At 45.5% G+C, this 17,314-nt stretch overlaps 1 protein-coding gene across 4 annotated transcripts in view; it reads right to left on the bottom strand.

Moving 5' to 3' along the window:
• The window catches only part of ASCC2 (activating signal cointegrator 1 complex subunit 2), a 41,255-nt gene extending 24,977 nt beyond the window's left edge, over positions 1-16,278 (bottom strand). Inside the window, exons 1-5 of one of the 4 annotated variants that reach the window (XM_077160607.1) lie at positions 16,208-16,278; positions 11,045-11,142; positions 3,905-4,063; positions 3,354-3,524; positions 2,392-2,521 (exon numbers count right to left, since the gene is read on the bottom strand). In XM_077160607.1, the coding sequence (XP_077016722.1) occupies positions 2,392-2,521; positions 3,354-3,524; positions 3,905-4,063; positions 11,045-11,125 (541 nt within the window). In that variant the 5' untranslated portion in view covers positions 11,126-11,142; positions 16,208-16,278. Of the gene's footprint in view, positions 1-2,391; positions 2,522-3,353; positions 3,525-3,904; positions 4,064-11,044; positions 11,143-11,636; positions 11,694-15,022; positions 15,120-16,207 lie in introns of those variants that run through there. The other 3 variants (XM_077160606.1, XM_077160608.1, XM_077160610.1) reach the window with 3 other exon arrangements.
• Positions 16,279-17,314: the final 1,036 nt, after the last annotated feature.

Genomic DNA, 17,314 nt, shown 5'->3' with positions numbered 1-17,314 from the left:
GTTGAAAAAAGAGTTGCTGGTCTGTGTGTGTGTGTGTGTGTGTGTGTGTGTGTGTGTGTACGTGTGCACGTGTGCATCTGCAGGCCCCTTTGTGGCCCACCTCACACACAATGAAGGGGATCCTATTCTCTGATCTTACTTCTTTTTCATCAACTACCCTCTGAGAGCTAAGAAGGTGTTCTCCTTAATAAACCAGGCTACCATTTGAAACCTGGGGTCTGAAAGCACTCTAAAATACCTCGAAACCTAAGAGGGAGTAAGTTTTTTCTGGAGAGACACTTTTATCTGATTTTAAAAGATGAGAAGCTCTGGCAGCAGGCAGAGCTTTCTTGCTCCACCCTCACCTGCCTGGAACTGTTATGGCCAGACATCACCTCTTCCTAGACCCACCCATCTCCTTACACTCAACAGCTCCAAGACTGGACCTTGCCTCAACTCATAACCCACTCCACCCTTCACTCCTCCCATCCCGATAGCCCTTTTCCTGCACCCAATGCCAGTTTTCTCCAGGATTGTTAGGATTTCTCTCTCCTGCAAGCCTTCCCAAGTCCTGCTTCTTCCTGTTTCCCAGATGTCTTTTTCTGTCCAGAAGTCCAAGCAGGTGTTCCCCTGCAAACCCACGCTAAAGTGCTAGCCTCCTGTAAGGCCTCAGGTCTCCAGCCCTCCCACCTGCACACTGCCAGAGGAACCCTGTCATCAGAAGGCTCCTCGGGGCTCCTGGGCTTCATCACATTTTAAGGGCTCGCACATACCGGTTAAGTATAATATACCAGGCAGTCTGCCAAGTGCTCTCCTTATACTACCTCACATTAAACCCTGCAACTACCCTTTGAGGCACCTATTATTAGTCTTCTCATTCCTCAGATGAGAAAATGGAGGCTTACTGTGGTTAACTCACTTGGTCAATGTGACTGGGCTGGGAATAGAGCTGGGATATGAATCAGGCAGTTCAACTCTAGAGCCTGCCTTCTTAGCTACCCAGAATAATACCACCCCCCAAATATTAAAGCCTGGCAAGGAAGGAACCCTCTCTCATCTGGCCCCAGCTTCCCTCTCCTCCCGTCTCTAACTCCTGTCCTCCTGGAATGCTCCACTCTAGCCAAGCTGGCTTAACTGATGTGCCTGCTTTTGCTCCCTCACCCCATTCTCACTGTCTACAGTAAAATGATTCAGGGTCATTCCCAGGGAAAACAAAAAATTAAGTGATGATCAGGCAGTAATTGGATTTGAGTAAGAAATCAGAGGTTGCTCCAGTAAAAAGGCTGGATACAAAATTCCACACATGGTATGAGCTAATTTTTTTTTTTTTTTTAAAGCACATTAAAAAGACTGGAAGGAAATAATAATCAAAGGTTAACAATGGTTGTCTCCGGGTGCAGGATTTGCTAATTGCTTCCCTGCTTCTTTATTCTTTGATGTTCTTCCAAACTTTTCTAAATTAATATAGATTTTATCTTTATTACCAGAAAAAGCAAGCAGGCAAGTAAACAAGAATGACCACCTCAAGGGCTAAGTGGGTGTTTGGAAGGATTGTGTTCTCCAATTGCAGAGTGAGAAGGCTGGCAGCAGGGGTGTCCAGAGCGAGCATCTCCCTGTGCAGGGCCCTATGCCACGGGCTGGGATTCAAAGAGGAATCCGCTGGGGTGTTCTGTCTGCAGCATCCTGACATCACGTCCCTTTCTGCTTGAACCTTCCAGTCCACTGCTTCCTGATGCGCTCCAACTGCTGAAGTCCATTCCTTTCACAAGCCAAGAGTCCTCTCCGAATTCTAACCCTACTTCTCTCATCAACGATGCAAATTATGGCGTTTTGGAGGCCAGTCCCCTCATCCCTGAAGCAAGGAGTGACTCAGAGCAAGAACTTGAGAAACTGGCCGAAACATGGACAAGAACCCTGGCTCTACCGCTCATTCGCCATGTGCTCGCAGGTAAGTCCCTGACATTTTAACCTCAGTTTCCTTATCTGTAAATGGTGATGATGACAGCACTTACCTCATGGGGTTGTAGTAAGCATTCAAATGAGATAATATACGTGGCATGTGAGGGCCTGCTCAGCACACTGCAGGGGGACCCAGTAAGCACTTAAATGAAGGTGAGCAGTCACTGCTTTCTCATTCTTATCTCCAAAATAAACTTCACCTTCCTTTTACTGACACATAGGTAAAACTCCCAGATCCTCCAGGGCATGAATTGTGTATTACACATTTTAATCTCCACCGCTCACCCCCACTCAGTTACTTCTCTCAGAGCTGACATTCACCTACATGTTAAGTGGCGTCCAAACACCTCCCCACACCCACGCCTGCTGCCCTGAATTCCCCTGGGCCCATCTAGGCAGCCCACCCTGAGAACCTCCAGCTTGGCAACCCCCCAGGCCCGGCTCCCCACTCACTGATCATTTTCTGGAGCAAAAGTGAGTTGCCTTTTCCAAAGAGCACGCAGAGATCCAGGATCTTTGGGATGTCAAACAGGAAGTTATTGTAGAGGATTTCTCCAAAGGCAGAGGGGGAAATGAAGTGATCCTACAGAAAAGAGCAGGGAAAAAGGATAAAAGACTTTCCTAAAACACATATGTTATAAAGTAACAGCAAACACATGAAAACAGCCTTTTGAGTCCCTCAACAGGGGACTGGTGAATAGATGATAGTCCATCTGTACCAGGGACACATGTGAGCCTCATGTACTGACCTGGAGGAATGCCCACACTTTATTTTTAAGCAAATTATAAAACATTTGGGTGGGGAGTCATTCTGACGTATTTTACAGGTAAATAAGCACGATATCTGGGATTGCTGAAAAATACATCGGGTAAGAAAAATGGGAGGAACAAAACAAGATGGGTAAAATGATTACCAGACCATGTACTACCCCCACCAAAAAAAACCAGCATGCACCTTAACAATAGTTATTTCAGAGTGCAGAGAGGATTTGGGGGTGAACTTCCATGTCTATATAATATTTCTGTAATATTTGAATTGTTTGGAGATGACTATTTTAAAAATCAGCATAAAGAAAAAAAAAGCAAAGATTTTTTAAAAAAGCATTTAAGCTCCTTTAAAAAACCCAGAAGCAAGGTTCTCCTGTGTGACACACAAGTAAAAGCGCAGTCATGCATCAACTTGGCAAAGGGCCCTCGGCTTCCACTGATGAAAACACTGGTACAATGCAGACCGACCCGATGACTTAGAGGAGAAAGGAGGTGGCACAGATTTCTTCCCCAACAGTGGGAAGAAAGACCAAAGGGAGACAAAGAGGAAATTCAATGCTTCCAGCACATTCATTCCCAGCGGGGGGAGAGTCTGGCCCAGGGGTGTTGGGTATCGGTGGCAACCTGTCACGAGATCAAGGGCTTACTTTGGATTCCTTGTGAGTGGACATGCGAAGAAAGGTGAGAAAAACACTTCGATGGAGGCGCTTCTGCATGTCCCCAACCTCCGGGGCTGGAGCCACCCACTCATCGAATTTTCGGGGGACATAGCGCAGATAGGAGTCCAGGCACTTCTGCAGGGTCTCGTCGAAGATAACCTAAGCCAGGAGAGAGGATGGCAGGGATTTATTACTGAGGCCCGAAGGCCTAGGGGTGGACTGAGCAGGGGCTCATAGCCCTGTCAACCCCTGGCCTAGTGCAAACATTCCAGCCCCGAGAGATCAAGGAGGTAGGTATGAATGAGCCCAGGGCTAAACACAAGTTTCTAAAAATGTCACTTTGGAAGGCGCTGCATAAACATCATTAAGCTTGTGACATAAGACAGGAATCCGAACCACAATTTGCTGTTAAGGCTCCAGGGGTAAGAAGTAGACAAAAAAGCACCTCCTGGGTGGGGGGGGGGAGAAAAACAACAACAGCAACCAACCAACGGCATGTAATGTGCTTTGTCTTAGCATTAATTTTTATAGAATGTTACCTGGCACCAGAATTTATCGTGAGGCAAGGCCAGGAGCCAGTCGAGGTCATTGGCTACGAAGGTGGCGCGTTCCAGGTACTCCTCCACTAGGGCGGGAATGTTGTCTTTAGGGGGCGGTTTGTATAACACAAAATACCGGTCTGCCTTCTGCTCGGGGTGCTACGGATCCAAAAACCACGTGTTAACGTGGCAGAGGTTAGTCAGCGAGGGCCCATTTGCCAACCCACAGCAATGACAACACTTGGCTGTTCCAAATTGGTGAACCTCCAAGGAGCTTTGAAGCATAAAGAACCAAGTGTATCTAACAAAGGGGGCATGGTTGCAACCAGGGAACACTAGGCGGTCATTAAAAATCATATTTTTGAAAAATACTTAATGACACGGGGAAAGGTTAAGGGAAGAAAAAACAGGATACAAAACTTTCTAATATAACTGGATTTTGGTGTGTTTTTTAAAAAAAAGTATATATATTTAATACATTCACACACAGGTACAGATTTAAAAAAAAAAAAAAGAAAGAAATGGGGGAGACTATACCAGAAAGCTAATTGTGGTTATCTCTGGTGGCGGGTATTATGACTTGGATATATTTTTCAATTTTTGTAAAATGAGCATGTATTACTTTTTTTTGTTTATATTTTTCACATAGGTAGGCACCGACGTGGCCACTGTCACACTGCCCTGTATTACTCTTTTTTTTTTTTTTTTGCATGGGCAGGCACCAGGAACCGAACCCAGATCTCCAAGCATGGCAGGCGAGAACTCTGCCACTGCACCAGCATCGCCCTCCCAGCCCTGTATTTTAAAATTAAATTTTAATGGCACAAGTGAGACAAGAGCACATTTGCTTTCAAACATTTATAACTTCACAGAGAAGGTGAGTGCTGGTCCCAATGTGCCCCAAAGATAACCACTTATCATCCCTGCAGAACTTTTCTAGATATTTCCATTAAAATAAACCCAATGTATGCAAAATACTACATGGATCTGTTTTTTCTATTTTACATAAACAGTATCATTCTGTTCATATCATTGGGCTGTATCCTGTTTATAATCAGAAAGAAAAAAAACCTTCGGTAATTTTTTTAAAGAAAAGATTCTCATCAGGTAACTGCAGGTCTCAGCTCTGAATCACAAGTTCCCTCTGCCAACCCTTTCCTTGCTGTGAACAAACCTTACTTTGTTCACCATACAGAGGAGAAGACGGGCTCAGTTTTCTCCTCTGACACTACATAAGGGTTGCTTTCTTTGGGGAAGTGGTAATAGGAGGAAAGCCAGGCAATGTCTCTGCTGTTTTCAGCCACAGGCCACCCGCTTCTAGGTCCATCAGTCCAGGGTCAGAAAAAAAGACACATCTGATTGTCAGACTGCTCCATAACCATCCAGGCTTCCCTGCTGTCTAATGCAAATTTCCACAGAGTGTCTAGGCTCCACATGGATTCTTTGGGGGCCGCCTAGGCACCTCCCATTTAAATTCAAATTTATACAGTAGGGTTCCATTAGGAATTTGTTGAAAACAGAATTCTGTGGATTGAGACAAGTTGAAAAACACCGTCTAGATCCTAAATTCACCTTCTTGGTTTTCAACCTCCTTCCCCTTCCCAATCTGTCAATCCCTCACCTCTTAGGTCACCTCTCAGGCCGAGCTTCTTGTTACCACCCCCACCCAACACTGCAGACACACACACCCCAGATCCCATAAACATTTACTGGGCCCTGCTGTCTCATATGTGGGGGAGTGCATGTGAAAAAAAGATCCAGGGGCTCACAGAGCCCATGCTTCAGAGGGGAAGATGCATATTCAAACCACCAAGTATGCTGTAAACAGAGGAATGAGAGCTCAAGGCCCAGCAGAGACACCACGGGGGTGAGGGAGAGAGTTGAGTGTGACTGGAGGACAAGGGACAGCTTTCCAGAGCAGTTAGTGCCTGAGGATGAGCAGGATTTTTAGATGTAAGAAACAGCATTTTTATGGAGGCCCAAAAACAGGTCACTGTAACTAAGGGACTGATTGTACTGGATGGTAGGAGATAAATTTAGAGGGAGAGAATGCTGGAATGCTGATAATAAAAGCCACCACTTATCGAGGTCCTGCCCTGTGCCAGCTACTGAGTGGGCATGTCCCATGGCCTATTTCTTTTTATCTATAACTATTTAAAAAGGAGATAGCATTCTCCCCATTTTATGGAGGAAGATATGGTTCAAGTATTTTCCCAAGGTCACAGGGCTAAGGAGGCAACTGAGCCAGGGTTTGAACCAAAGCTCACAGGGTAGACCCTCTAAATGGTCTATGGTACACCTCTGCCACCCTGGTTCCTGCTTGTTCTTCTGACCCCAGCTTCAACCTCACCTCTTTTAGGAAGGTTCCCTGACTTCTACACAAGACTGGGACGGGGGAAGAGCTTACCCTATTGTAGTTCTTGTAGAACTGCATCAAGAGTCTGATTTCAGGTGAGTGGCTGCTGGGGAGGGGGAGAGAGGGAGGGATGGTCTAGGTCTACAGAGGGGCAGAAGGAAACCTTTTGGCATGGTGGAAATATGGGTCATCTTGATTATGGCAATGGTTTTGCAGATATATATGGCAAACATGTTTTAGTCCTAATCTGTTTCTTCTAATCCCTATTCAGTTTTGTATGTTTGAAACTGTAATTAGATCATCTCCCTAGAGATGTGATTTGATCAAGAATGGTTGTTAGACAGGATTACGTTGAGGTGTGTCTCCACCCATTTGGGTGAGTCTTGACTAGTTTCTGAAGTTCTATAAAAGAGGAAACATTGTGGAGAATAGGAGATTCAGAGAAAGCAGAGCAGAACGACACAGCCACAAGAAGCAGAGTCCACCAGCCAGCGACCTTTGGAGATGAAGGAAAATGCCTCCTGGGGAGCTTCATGAAACAGAAAGCCAGGAGAAGAAGCTAGCAGATGATGCTGTGTTCGCCATGCGCCCTTCCAGATGAGAGAGGAACCCTGACTGTGTTCACCATGTGCCTTTCCAGATGAGAAACTGACTGTGTTCACCAGGTGCCCTTCCACTTGAGAGAGAAACCCTGAACTTTATCGGCCTTCTTGAATCAAGGTGTCTTTCCCTGGATGCCTTTGATTGGACATTTCTATAGATTTGTTTTAATTGGGACATTTTCTCGGCCTTAGAACTGCAAACTAGCAACTTATTAAATTCCCCTTTTTAAAAGCCATTCTGTTTCTGGTATATTGCATTCTGGCAGCTAGCAAACTAGAACAGTCCCCTTGGGGGAGTGATGAGAAAGAGGGAAAATTCAACTTCCCCAAGTGGAGAAGTCTTAATATTCTCACAAGCAGTGGGGACAACTAAAGCAATAGGCTGAGCCCCCAATGTTGAGATTTGTACACATGAAATTTAACCCTGCAAAGGATAGGCTAAGCCTACTTAAAATTAGGCCTAAGAGTCACCCCCAACAGAGCAGCCAACAGAACATCTTTTGTTGCTCAGATGTGGCTGCTCTCTCTCAGTCAACACAACAAGCAAACTCACTGACCTCCCCCTCTCTATGTGGGACATGACCTTCCTGGCAACATGGTACAGAAATCCTAGAATGAGCTGGGACTCAGCATCAAGGGATTGAGAAAACCTTCTCGACCAAAAGGGGATAGAGTGAAATGAGACAAAATAAAGTGTCAATGGCTGAGAGATTCCAAACGGAGTCAAGAGGTTATCCTGGAGGTTATTCTTATGCATTAAACAGATATCACTTTTTTATTTAAGGTGTAATGGGGAGGCTGGAGGGAACTGCCTAAAAATGTAGAGCTGTGTTCCAGTAGCCATGTCTCTTGAAGATGATTGTATAATGTATAGCTTTCGCAATGTGACTGTGTGATTGTGAAAATCTTGTGTCTGATGCTTCTTTCATCTACCTTATGGACAAATGAGTAAAACTTAAGGATTCAAAATAAATAAATAATAGGGGGAACAAATGTCAAAATAAAAATTTAGTAGATTGAAACGCTAATGATCAATGAAAGGGAGGGGTAAGGGGTATGGTATGTATGAACTTTTTTCTGTTTTCTTTTTCTGAAATGATGCAAATATTCCAAGAAATGATCATGATGATGAATATGCAACTATGTGTGATATATCATCACATTTCCCCCTTGCTCATATAGTAAGAATGTTTCCCCCTTGATCACATGGTAAGAATGTTTGTGTTTGTATGTGGTCATGTTTAATAAATTAATTAATTAAAATATATATGGCAAACTTTATCAAAGTATATATTTAAAATATATGCAATTTACTGTCCTTCAATTATACCTTGATAAAGTTATCAAAAAGGAGGGCCTGCCATCTCATCTGTATTTCCCAGTAGCCTGTAAGTCAATGGCGATAGTCAAGCCTTGCTCCCCAGAGCATTCCCAGCCGCCAGCACAGATTCTCCAAATATACATTTGCTGGCTATACAAAGGAATGAAAAGAGATCACGAAGGACCAGATTCTGCAAGGTCCTGAATGCTGAGCTCAAGAGCGTGGACTTTATTCTGTAGGTCATGGGGACTGTGGAAGATTTCAGAGCAGGGGAAGATAAAGCTGTGTCCTCTCTCCTACCCAATATCATCCACTATTCTAGCCTGGCTTAGGTCCTATCTGCTCCATGAAGCTTCCTGAACATTCTCTACCCATCAAACATATTTTCTATTTATCTTGACACAAAACCCATTTTGCACCATTCTCCCAATGTTTCATCTACATGAATCTTGTTTTCCTCAAAAGGCCATTCACCCCATTTGGCCAAGGATTTTATTCCTTGTGGTTCTTCAACAGCACCAAGTATGTGCTGTGTGCATGAGCTACTCAATAAACTTCAGCTCCATCTATCATCCTATGAAGGCAGTGTGGTGGCTAGAGATCTTGCCCCAAATTGAGACTAAATGCACAAATGGGGGTGGGTACATACCTCAGAACAATCTTTCAAAAGCATTCTGTGGCCTGCAGCATAACACTCTTCCACCTGGCCAACAAGACTCCTCCTCATCTGGGCAGCTGTTTCCCTCAGTTCATTCTTTTCTCGTACCCCATCCTCAGTTCCATGCTTCTGTCACTGTCACCATTGTCATCACCATCCTAACTACCAATTACTCAGTGCTTACCCTGTCCCAGGCACAGTGCTAACTCGCACACATCACCTCACTTAATCCTCACAACCACCTCACAAGCTTGTCCTACTTACACTGTTAAGTAACTTGTCCAAAGGCCCAAAGCCAAATGGGTTTGTGATCTAACGCAAAGTTTGTGCTCCTTCACTCTGCTGTACTGCTTCCATCCCCAAGGGACCTGTGGTTCACTTTAGAGCCAGGCTCTCTCAAGACTCCTTGACTGCATATTTGGGTCCTTCTTCCATTGCTCTGCCTGGCTACTGCTCATTTACTCTTCACTACCCAGATCAGAGACCCCCTCCTTCAGGAAGCCTTCCCTGGCTGTGCATGTCCTCCCACCATGCCCTCCCCGTTATACCCCTCCACCATCACATATACACACAGACCACCAGTCTGGATCAGCAGCCCCTGCTCTGCATGCCCACGACAGCCTATACTTCCTTCTACCACAAGCCTGAGCATACAGTAGAGAAACTACTGTTTTGCTTTTCTCTCAGAGTATGGGAAGGTCAAGGGCAGGGACCACATCTTTTCTCTTTAGAGCTCCGGTGCTGTCACAAGACCTGGCTGGTGTCTCTGACTCATTTACCAAATATTTCCTGAGAGACTACTGTGCAGCTGGCTCTGGGACTGTGGGAGTAAAGGGGAGAATCCAGGTCCCCGCTCTCACAGAGTCCACAGTCTAACAATCCAGATGTTCAGTACGTGGGGGAGGAACGTACTGAGGTGGATGATCAGATTCAATCACCAGAGAAGCCAGCCTCCACCAGGGCTTTCCAACAGGGCTTTCTGTTCTCTATCTGGGCGGGTCAATATGGTAGCCTCTTATTGCATGGGGCTATTTTAATTTAAACTTAAAAATTCAATTCTTCAGTCATACTAGTCACATTTCAAGAGCTCAATAGCTGCATGGGACAAGTGGCCACTGCATTGGACACTACAGTTCTAGATTTTCTGATAAATGGCCTCCATTCATAAAAAGGTTATGAAAAGGAAACAAGAGCCTTTATAGCAGAAAGGTTAAAGGTATATGCTTTAAGTCAGCTTCACCGGGTTCCCATTCTGGCTTCCCCACTTACCCAGCTCTGTGACCTGGAACAAATGATCTCCTCTGTTTCCTCATCTGTAAAATGGGGATAATCAAAATATCTACTTATGGGGCTATGGGGCAACTTAATTGAAATCATCCAGGTGAAGTGTTTAGAACAGTTTGGCACATAGTGAGGACTCTATGAATGTTAGCTATTCATATTAGAAACTATTTAGGAAGTAATAACAAGAAGTCATCCAGAAAGCAGGAAACAAAATGCCAATTCCCTGTTTCCCACAACTCTACTGAAGTCTCCAGAAAATACTTGCTCCTATCTTGTTCAAGGAAGTTCATGTTCTTGGGAAAACAACAAGTGGGTACAGGGTCTCCAGTTCCCGCAACTGTCTCTTTCTTCAGCAGTCTGGCTCCTCCCCACAGCTCTAATCTCTCTGCCACTGGTAATCGGCATGTACACAGCCTCCTTATTTTTCAGTCTCACAAGCCCTGCCCAAGTCTCTGTACATGGTGCTTCTTATCCCGTTAAGATAAAAGACCGCCCCAACCTCTGAGATCAATGTTCCTATCAAAATGTGGATAGCAGCTTAGACGGCTCTGAAAAAGTCATGCCTGAAACATGAACACCTCCCACAGGGTCAAATCCCCAAACCCAGCTTTGAGCTGGATCCATTTCCATTTCCAGGCTAGCTCAGGCTGAATCAGAACTGCCATTGGCCTCTGATTCAAAATCAAATGCTTTGGGAGGAAGGTGTGGGGTGGTCACATGGAAAATATTACTCAAATTCAAGCTGTTACTCGGAAAGAAATTTGTACACTGGGTCTGGAAGGAGCTAGTAATGTCCCAGCCACTAAATACCATGGCTCTCAGGTCATTCTTGGAACAGATAAAGAAGGAATTTACATTTTGCTTCTGAAATTGCAAGAATGATAACATCAGGCAGAATGGCCTCAAGGCACCGGCTCACCAGCGCTGGTGAAGTCCTCAGCTTTCCTGTCTTCGGGTCCTTGTGGGTGATCTGGAGTTCATCCAGGGGCAGAGCTGGCATTGTGCTGTGTGACCCTCCTGAAAGGAATATGGATGGGAAGAACAGAGCAGACACACAGGCTCCTGGGGTCAGGGTCCTGCTCCGGGATTGATCCCAAAGCCATGAGAGAAGCTTCAACCTCAGGTCTTAGGCTGGGGCGGTTCTCTGGAAGCCCTAGTTGATGCACCTAACAATTCAGGAGAAAGTGACTTTGTTGGGTAAATCAGTAGTTCCTTAGACTGAGGAGGAAAACCCTCACAGTTCACTCCCAGTACACCTCAACCTCTTTGAGAAGTACAGGCTAAAGGGACCTAGATGATCTTTATTATGGCTCTGGCTCTGTACTCTCCATGGCCCGTGAGCTCTTTGAAGACAGGGCCTGGGGCTCTCGTTCTCCGGGGATCTAGACAGGCCTAACACGGAGGAAGCCTCGAAAAATGTAGGACAGATGACTGAATAAGAGGGCACTCTGCTCGGACTTCTATCCCGATTTTAAATCTTTTAAGGGTTGGAGCCACGGGTCTTTTCTTACTTGTAGAGGATGTCAAGATTTACAATCTCCTCATGCTTCAGAGAAGGGATTATCATTCCCGTCTGTCAACATCAGCGCACTGGGAAGGATGAAAGAAATGACAGAAACCGGCCAGAGCACGTTTCTTTCCACTGAGGTCCTAACTGCTCTCAGAGTCAGGCAATGGCAAGTCACAGGGCTCCTGTCTTCTGGACATCTTACCAAATACTATTTGGTCTGACCCATAGGAGGGACATGTATAATGGCTGAATCATGGGACTGAATGAATTAATGCCCCTTAAAAGACATCCATAAAAGGCTGGCACAGTCTCAATGATGACATGAAGACAGACTGAGGCTCGGCTGAGGAAACCATCACCTCCTGAACCTCCACAGATGAGGGACATGGTCAGCCATGAATGACCTGATGTTCCATATCTCAGATATCCAGGCCCTGGTGTTATGTAAACAGACTGATAAGGCAAGGTCTCTACCCTGGAGGAGCTTACAATTCAATAATAATGATGACAATAGCAGCAGCAACATGTTTATTAAGTGCTAGGACTTCAAAGTGCTTTTCTCACATTACCTCACTTCACAAGTATTAAATGCTCACAACTCTATAAGGTTGGTTCCATTATCATCTCCATTTTATCGATAAGGAAAAAGAGGCTCACAGAGGATAAGAAACTTGCTCAAGGTATCATGGTTAGTAGATGGTGAAGCAGGCTGGCTCTTAACTGCCAACTATCCTGCTACAGTCTAGATGAGATTTTGGGGGTGGTCATCAAGAAAGGATTTCTAGAGGAGACAGCCCAAGTTGAGTCTCAACTGGCTGGGGAGCAGTGGAAGTGAGGGGTACCCCAGCAGAGGAAACAACAAGGAGGTAGGAAGCAGCTTGGTACATAAAGAACTTTGGCTTATGGTCTGTTTTAAGGACTGTGAAATCCCTATCCTATAGGGATCAGTCTGAAAAGTCCTCGAGACCTGTTTCAGCTCTAGGATCCCACTGGATCAGAAACACAGTCTCTGAACACATGAAGTGGTCTGAAAAAAAATCATAAGGCAAAGTAATGAAAGAGGGCTGGGGCAAGCTTTCATCTTTACAGAAGATAGAGAACACCCTGTTGTGTGAGCATTCTTTTTAATCACACTAGAGAGTCTTACTAGCCTCTCACAACAACCCAGTCAAAGACAAAGATTATTATACTCAGATGTCCAAAGCGGGATCTGATTTGCTCAAAGCAAACGCATTAGCAGCCAAACTGAAACTGAAGCCTAGTTCTTATGCTTTGGCATCTGGGGCTCCTGAGATGAGTGCGTTAAAAATACCTCTTGTCTAACACCCCCAGCTATGCTGAGAGTGCAGCTAGAAACACAGTGGTTTGAAAGCCAGTTCAGAGAAGTCTAAATGACTCATAGGCCCAGTTCTTTCCACGTTCACCTGTCAAAGACAGTAGTGGGAGTGTCTGGTGTCGGACCTAGGGTAAGGAAAGAGTCAGGTGGAAAAGGCAACTCTCGACTATTAAAACACAGCTCAACAAGCAGAGACAGCACCTGCCTTCAAAAGAAATCCACTCTATAAACCAGTGTCCGTCAGGGCAGAGCAGGGGTAGGCAGGCATGGTGATTGTAGGCTCTTCAGACCTACAGTCCATGTTTAAATTCTGTCTCTGCCTTTTCTTACCCAAGTGGTAACTTTGAGACAATTCCTTAATCTCTGTAAGCTCTGATTCCCTCATCTGTAAAATAGGGATGTTAACAATACATAACTCTACATGGGAAGCAATCAATGCTGAGTGTTCAACATGGTACGTGGCACATAATAAGCACTCAATAAAGTTTAGCTGTTTTATTATTCAAATTCCAATAGGCAGAGCACTTTGGGCTTCCTCACTTATTCAGCAAACAATAACTGAATACATTCTGGGTTCTGGGCATGTAGATGACTATCATTTGGTGTGATTAAGAGCTATAAGAGAGGAAATTTCCAAAACTAGAGCACAGCAGAGAAAGGGAGTTCTATATGGAAGAACGTAATAGAGAAGATGACCTATAACCTAGATGTTGAAGGAGAAGAGGAAAAAGTAGGGAGAAAGGGTGCTCCAAGCAGAGAACAAGCATGAGCAAAGATCCAGTCTTAAAAAACATGGCTGTCACATTTGGTTTTGCTGAAAATACTAGGTCAGGGAGGGGATGAAAAAAGAAGTGAGGAGAAAAGAAGTTGGATAGGGAGGATGGGGCCAGTTTAAAAGAGCCTCATATGCTGTGCTAAATCTTTTTTGGCCTTTCATTTGAAGGCAGTTAGGAGCCTTTTAAGGAGGGAAGGGACCCGATCATGAAGAAAGGACAATAATCTGGTAGCCGAAAAGATAGCCTATAAACCACTGGGGAGTGTGCTAATCATTTCACACATCCATTCACGTATTTTTGAGCACCTACTGTGTGCCAGGCAATACTAATGTGCCAGAGAATACTAAAATAGGCAAATAAACGATCTGGTCTTGTCCTTCATAGAGCTTATATTCTTAATGAGACACATACTAATCAAAAAGCAACACAAGTAAAAATCAAAACCATGATGCATGTAGGTAAATGAGGTCGATGGGCTATGACAGTACTTAACAGAGGGACCTGACTTGAAGGAGGGAAGATGTCAAGGAGGATTTGAGTCTTCATATAAAGTATGAATTGAGTTTCATCTAAACCAAGGGAAAAGATTAGACTATAAGTTCTAGCAAGACAAGGACAATGACCATGACTATGTGTGTGCCCACAACTGTGTCCCCAGGGCCAGGAAGGGCAGCAGAAGCCAAAAGTCAGGAAAGGGTTTTCTTTATGAGGGGAACTCAGTCTAAGCACCGATTACGATAAAGCCTGGAAACCAAGCATCCTTAGGGCTACCACTGCCTCAGCTTCCCTGACTGTCATCACCCTTCTGGTCTCTGCTCAATATTATCCTCCCCCCAAATCTTCCCCTATCTTATGTATTCACTCCCCCAGTTAGTTATATCTTGAATTATCTTGCTCATTTAATTGGAGTTGAATGTCTCCTCCCATTAGACTGTAAGCTCTATGAGGGCAGGAGCCTTGCCAGCTTTGCTCTGTTTGTATCCCCAGTGCCAATTTCTGTGCCTCCCACGTAGGAGGCGCTCCACAAATATTTGTTGAACGAATGAATGAACTTTGAGGAAAGTGAAGCCCGAGGTAGGGGTGGGGGAACTATCGCTCGTCCAAGGTCACTCTAGAGCCGAGCCTCGAATCCGGGGCTCCCAGCTCTGGCGGCCCGGCCTTGGGGGGCTCACGACCCCTGGGGCCAGGTGACTCTCGGCCCGGGTGAGGAGGCAGGGCCACGGCGCTTCCTGGACCCTGGGGCCCGCATCAGGCAGGGCCCCGCCGTGCACTCACCTTAGCGGCTCCCCCACCGGCAATCTGCCGCCGCCGCTGCCGCCGCCGCTGCCGCCACCGCCACCCCCACCGCCACGGCCGCCGCCGCTGGTCACGGTGACAGCTCCCGGAGCCCCGGCACTTCCGGGGTCAAACAGCGATTCCGCTGGCGCAGACCGGAAGCCTCGGTCCGACCCCGCCCCCGGCGCCAAAAACTGCCGCCCGGCACCGCTGGGAAGCCCAGACCGGCCCCCGGCCACGCCCCTAGCCTTGAGGCTCCGCCCCCAAGAAATCCTTGGGTTGTGGCCAAGCACCCTGTCCACTCTTCCCTCTCCGTAGTTTAGCAGAGAAGATGGAAGGAGCGCAGTGGGAGGGTTACGGTCCGACCCCCTCGGAGTCTTGTATCCCGGACGGCTTTTTATAATCCCAGGCTTCCTCTTTCTCTCCACTCTCCTCATTTATCCTCTTAGAAATTTAATCCAGAAAAGGAGTTTTAACAAATCAAACGTGTAAACGTGACGTTGAGCCAAAGAAAGCAATCAAGAGTGGAGACTGATTCCATTTACAGGAGGTTCTAGAACAGGCAAAACTAAAGAGTGGAAACGGAATTAGGATGATGGTTACCTCTGTGGATGATGACTGGGAGGGGCCCCAAGCTAAGCTGGAAAGGTTCTATCTGCATTTGGTAGTTACACAGATGTTTGTTGACTTTGGAAAATTCATCAAACTATGTGTCTATGATTTGTGCACTTCTCTGTACGTATGCAATACTTATAAAATAGTTTTCAAAATGTCAATACAGCTGCCTTTAAGAGCAGAATGCAATTTTCCCCCAGAATGTTTCAGAGTAGTGCACCAGAATCATTTTAGAAAGTTGTTTTAAAATGCCTCATTACAGTGCCTGGCACACAGAAAATGTTCTAAAACAACCGCCTTAATTATCCAGGTGTTATGAAGCCTCAAATGGAGCACCAGCCCTCATGGGAGGGCATGGTGAAATATCATCTGCCATCTCCTGGTACAAGGCTCTTGTTACGTACACTGGGGCTACAAGGAGAGATGGTGGCAAGAGAATCAACAGTTGTGGGGCAATGTTGTAAGAGAAGGGTCCCCTGAGGAAGCAGAGAAGGTGGGCTCTGAATCAGAAATGGGATGGGCCGGGTAGGAGAAGTTGGATACTGTATTACTTATGCATTGCTACATTACCAATCGCCTCTGCTCCAGGTTGTCAGCCAGGCTGGGCTCTAATCTGAAGGCTCAACTGAAGAAGGTTCCAGTTCCAAGTTCCCATGATTATTGGCAGAATTCCATTGCTTGAGGTTGCTGGTCTGAGGGCCTCAATTCCTAGCTGGATTTTGGCCAGGAACTCATTTTGGTTCCTTATGTGCATTTCTTTAACATGATAGTCTGCTGCATTAAGGCATACAGGCTGAGAAGGTAATAAGGAGAGTCTGATAACAAGTGCAACCTCATGTAAGGAACAAAGCTACAAAAGTGACATCCTATCACCTTTGCCGTGTTCTATTTGTTAGAACCTAGTCACAGGTCACACTCACATTCAAGGAGATAGGATTGCAAAAAGCCATGAATATCAGTAGGTGGGATGATTGGGATCCTGTGTTAGTTTGCAAGCTGCCGGAATGTAATATACCAGAATTGGAACAGTTTTTTAAAAGGGAGATTTAATAAGTTACAAGTTTACAGTTCTAAGGCTATAAAAATGTCCAAACTAAGGCATCCAGGGACACATACCTTAACTCAAGGTAGGTCGGTGGGTCAGGAACACCTCTGTCAGCTGGTAAGTCACGTGGCTGGCATCTGCTGGCATTTCAGCCTCTGTTCCCATGGGGGTTCCTCATTTTGCTTCTCCAGGGCTGGCTTTCATCTCTTGGCTTCTCTTGGCTCTCTCCAGGATCTGGCTTGCTTAACACCTCATGGCAACGTCTGCTGGGCTCCAAGCATCTCTCAACATGTGTGTCTCTGTTCTCCAAGTGTCAGCATCTGTGTCAGCTGTGTTCTGAAGTTTCTATTGGCTTTCTCTCTCTGTAGGCTCTAAGGCTTCTGTCATCTCTGGCTCACTCTAAAATATTTCCTCTTTTAAAGGATTCCAGTAAACTGACCAAGACCCACCTGGAATGGGTGAACTCATATCTCCATCTAATCAGAGGTCACACCCACAATGGAGTGTGTCACACCTCTTTGGAGATAATCTAATAAAAAATTTCCAACATACATTATTGAATCAGAACTAAAAGAAATGGCTGCTACCGCAAGATTGAATCAGGATTAAAACATGGCTTTTCTGGGGTATAT

The sequence above is a fragment of the Tamandua tetradactyla genome, chromosome 5, assembly GCF_023851605.1.
Source record: "Tamandua tetradactyla isolate mTamTet1 chromosome 5, mTamTet1.pri, whole genome shotgun sequence".
In the NCBI taxonomy this organism is placed as follows: domain Eukaryota; kingdom Metazoa; phylum Chordata; class Mammalia; order Pilosa; family Myrmecophagidae; genus Tamandua; species Tamandua tetradactyla.
This window is presented reverse-complemented; position numbering and strand designations above follow the sequence as displayed.